The sequence below is a fragment of the Humulus lupulus genome, chromosome 5, assembly GCF_963169125.1.
Source record: "Humulus lupulus chromosome 5, drHumLupu1.1, whole genome shotgun sequence".
Lineage (NCBI taxonomy): Eukaryota > Viridiplantae > Streptophyta > Magnoliopsida > Rosales > Cannabaceae > Humulus > Humulus lupulus.
In genome coordinates, this window is record NC_084797.1 from 219611829 (window position 1) to 219616109 (window position 4281).

At 31.8% G+C, this 4281-nt stretch overlaps 1 protein-coding gene across 1 annotated transcript; it reads left to right on the forward strand.

Annotated features, from left to right (window-relative positions):
• The first annotated feature begins 239 nt into the window (after positions 1 to 239).
• On the forward strand, positions 240 to 3557 carry LOC133833981 (uncharacterized). The gene is made up of 2 exons (XM_062263533.1): positions 240 to 495; positions 3216 to 3557. Exons 1-2 carry the CDS (start codon positions 317 to 319, stop codon positions 3349 to 3351), a joined length of 315 nt encoding a protein of 104 aa, XP_062119517.1. The 5' UTR covers positions 240 to 316; the 3' UTR covers positions 3352 to 3557.
• The last annotated feature ends 724 nt before the right edge of the window (positions 3558 to 4281 follow it).

Sequence of the window (4281 nt, forward strand, 5' to 3'; positions counted from 1 at the left end):
ACACATATAATATTTACAATTTTGATATTTTTAAAAACAATATATAATATATAATGGAGCTAGCCTGTTTCGAACACCCACCCTCCAAATAAAGTTAAATACTCTTTAACACTACACCAACACATCTTATTGAATAACTAATGAATATAAAAATATTTATATAGATGTCCCAATTTTATTTTTTGCCTTGACCCCAAATACCTTATCATAATAGACACAATCCTAGGTTTCATTATTTTTTCTCAACAGCACAAAACCACAAGAAGAAGGAAAGGAGAAGGCTGTACGACGGCAGGGGGTCGGAGGATGGTGGTCGATGGCGGCAGGGGGTCGGGGTCGAGCTGTACGACAACAGGGGGCTCAGGGCTGTGCTCAACGACAACGATTGGTGGCTCGGGGGCTGGGCTCGACGGCGGGTGGGGGGGTCTTGGGTCTGGGCTCGACGGTGCAGGGGTTGGGCATTTTCTCAGTTCATTCCCTCTCTCAGTCAGTCAAGTATGGAGATTTATTTTTTATTTTAATTTCTTTTTTGTTTTTTTCTTTCTTTCTTTTGTTTTGGTGAAAAGGGATCTCTCAATCTCACTGCCCTCCTTCTCTCACTCCAGTCTCACTTTCTCAAGTATGGTGACTCTTTATTTTTTATTTTTTATAATTGTTATCCTCTAGATCAGTACACATATCCCTGAAAACTACAAATATTTACGGTATAAAACATCATATTATGGCAAAAAAAAAAACAAAACAGAAAAGGCTTAGAGAGTTATTGTACTACCCTTATACATGTGATAGCTAGGAAAAGACCAGGATTAAGAATCAGTGGGAAAAGAAAAAGAAGTCTGACCATATGTAGGAAGAGGAAAATGCCCTGTATCTCAAAGTATTGGCAAATCTATAAAAGTAGGATCTTGAAATGGTGAAGTGAAATAAATGAGTGTACTATAGGAACTAGAATAATTATATAGTGGTAAATGATTGAAAACAAGAAGATTGTTGTTTCAATCTTATGCCTCAATATTTGCCTTATATTCATCTTTAGATAACATTGACAACTACATTAACATGAGCTTGTTGGACTGTTAATTAATTCATAATTATAAATTAATGAGAAGTTATTTCATTAAACCCAACACTAGACAAAGTTTTGAAACTATGATTGACATGATTGTTCTTCTTTTGTGATTACTTAATGTGAATAAGTTGAGAACATTATAATCACATCACTTGTTTATGATGACACCTGAAATGAGCATGAACTTCTCTAATGTGGGACTCAAATCACTTCTAGTCTTTGTAGTTGTAATGAAGACTCAAAAAGGAATACATATACATATCATCAATTAGTGGAATCAGTTTGCTTAAAATTTAAGACAATCATTTTTTGTCCATCTATTAAAAATTCTATCAAACTCTACGAGTACATATATATATATAAAATCTCTATTCATTTTTTCCTTTTCACTTTGTTTGGCTTCAATTTTCTAATAATATATTGGCCCTTCAAAAAATAATAATTGTACAATATTATTTCACAGATCAAGGGTAGATATTTTTAGTCCCAATTTCTCAAAAATAAAAATGAAAATCAAGCATAGAACTCATTGAACTCATTTTAGAACAAGCATATAAAAAAGGAATTTTTGCTGGCAGATGCTGTAGAACTTATTGAACTCATTTCAACTTTCAATTTTCTAATAATACATTAAACTCATTTTAGAAACAGAATATGCAAAAATTGGGAGTGTGGTTGGTTATTTTTGTGTTAAGCTTATTATTAGCCATGCTTTGCTTCAAGAATTCCTAAAAGATCTTAACAATGTGGGTTTAAGTTGAATCTTAGTTTGCGCTCATAAATTTTGCTTATCTTGATCATCAAGGCAATGTACCTTTAACCATATTTTTTACTCATGCAAATATTGTACATTTGCATGCAATTTGGAACAATTTTGTGTTGTATCTGTTTAGATGAAAATTGGAGTGATGTTTTATAGTTTTTTCAAATGGTATTTGGCATTTTAACAGTACAAGCAAAATAGTCAATGCTTCACTCAATAGTTGCCAAGTTTTGAACCAAAATAGACAATACTTCACTGATTAGTTACCATTTCATCTCTTCAACAGTGAGAAGTTGTAAACCAAAATAGACAATGCTTCACTAATTAGTTACCATTGCATCTCTTCAAGAGTGTTGTTAGTATTTGACAGGTTCTGTTAAAACTAACAATTTGTTTTTGAAAAAAAACACAACAATTACTGTTAAATAGCCATTTATTATATGGGTAAGATAAAATACAATTCTGAAACATGTTTTGCTGAAACATGCTAAATGATATCTAAAAGCTATTGATGCTTGCCAAGTTTTGAACCAAAATAGACAATACTTCACTTATTAGTTACCATTTCATCTCTTCAACAGTGAGAAGTTGTAAACCAAAATAGACAATGCTTCACTAATTAGTTACCATTGCATCTCTTCAAGAGTGTTGTTAGTATTTGACAGGTTCTGTTAAAACTAACAATTTGTTTTTGAAAAAAAACACAACAATTACTGTTAAATAGCCATTTATTATATGGGTAAGATAAAATACAATTATGAAACATGTTTTGCTGAAACATGCTAAATGATATCTAAAAGCTATTGATGCTTGATATATGTTTTTACTCAATTTTAGTTATAGTTGTTGGGTTAGTACCTCTTTGTTCTTTCATTTTTTTGTGCCCGTGCCTTGAGTGGAAGCCACCGTCAAAAGAAATAAACTTAAAAAAAACAAGAAACAAACTAATAAAAATGGATTTGTACATATTATGCTTTAATTAAAAAAAATTATTAGTCTATTGTGTGAATGTAAAAAGAGTGGATAAATTTGTTTGTTTTGTTTTTCATTTCCAAACTTGTTTTATGCTTTTGACGTGGATGTCTTTGTAAGCATTGGAGACTTGGTTCCTATAATGTTTTGGTATATATTGACTTTTTTATTTTGTTTTAATATACCTTGAATGAAATAAAGTATTAGGGAGATAAAATTAGTTCATTGAAACTATTGAGTATGGAAATATATTAAAAGAACAAGAGAGGAAACTTATGACTTGGACTGAGACATTGGTAGCAAGAGAGTTGTGTAACAATTGTGAGTAAACTTATTTATTTACACTACAATAAAAATCTAGTTATAATTTTTCATGTTTGGTGTATTATAATGTGATTTTTCATGTTTCAGGGATGATTTTAGAAAGAAATTCATGACAGCAAATTCTTACTTTGAAGAGACTATTGGTGAAGAGGGTGAGTACAAGGACAAGAAGAAGAAATATATGTTGTTTGACAATGAATTTAGTGTTTTATTTTATTTGTAATTTTTATTAGAGTAAATGATTCTTTTTTGAGTGGTTAATTATTTACTTTGTAAATCAAGTTATATATTTTTAAGGTCAAGAAGATTATGTTTATAGACAAGACTATATGATTTTTAAGTCAAGTAGTAGTGTTATATATGTCCAAAATTTGTTTTATTAGATTTGTAAATACTTTGTATAAGTTTTGTTATTTTAATCTATAATTTTTTAGATTTGTATATAAGTGTTTCATTTAAATTATAATTTTTAATTTAAAATAAAAATAAATAAATTGTTTGCAAGCAACGACGACACCTAATAACTGTCGGCGTTGCCAGCAACGACGCACCTATTAACTGTCGGCGTTGCCAGCAACGACACACCTATTAACTGTCGGCGTTGCCAACAACGGCGACATCTAATAACTGTCAGCGTTGCTAGCAGCGGTTACATCTAATAACTGTCGCCATAGCCAACAACGGCGATACCTAATAACTGTCGGCGTAGCTACCCCTGTGACGACATAGGCAAATACAACAGTTAGTCGACTGTTGTCGTTGCTTAGTAGCGACAGTTAAAAACTGTCGGGAAATCTTGTTTTTGTAGTAGTGTATGCGTATATTCCTCAAACTAGGTTTGCAACATGTCCACAACTCTAAGAATGTCTTTGTTACAAACTTAGAAGGAACTAGATTAAAGATGTATGCTGCAATTGGCAATGCATACTCATAAGGACAAGGGTAACGACGAGTGGTTAAGGCTGAACATTGATCTTATCATGCACAACAACGTTCTATTCCTTCTCTTTGCAACATCATTCGGTTGAGCACCCGCTGCAGTAAATTATGAAACAATTCCATGCTCAATTAGAAATCTTCGAATTTATTATCGATATATTTTATGCCTCGATCTGATCTAAGCATTTTAAAGCTTCAGGATTAGCCCTGGTAA

Excerpts from the sequence above, each read along its gene's own strand:
- LOC133833981 (XM_062263533.1), top strand. The coding sequence starts at position 317 with ATGGCGGCAGGGGGTCGGGGTCGAGCTGTACGACAACAGGGGGCTCAG. Across the intron at positions 496-3,215 it reads TCCCTCTCTCAGTCAGTCAA|GGATGATTTTAGAAAGAAAT; the intron begins GTATGGAGATTT and ends TTCATGTTTCAG.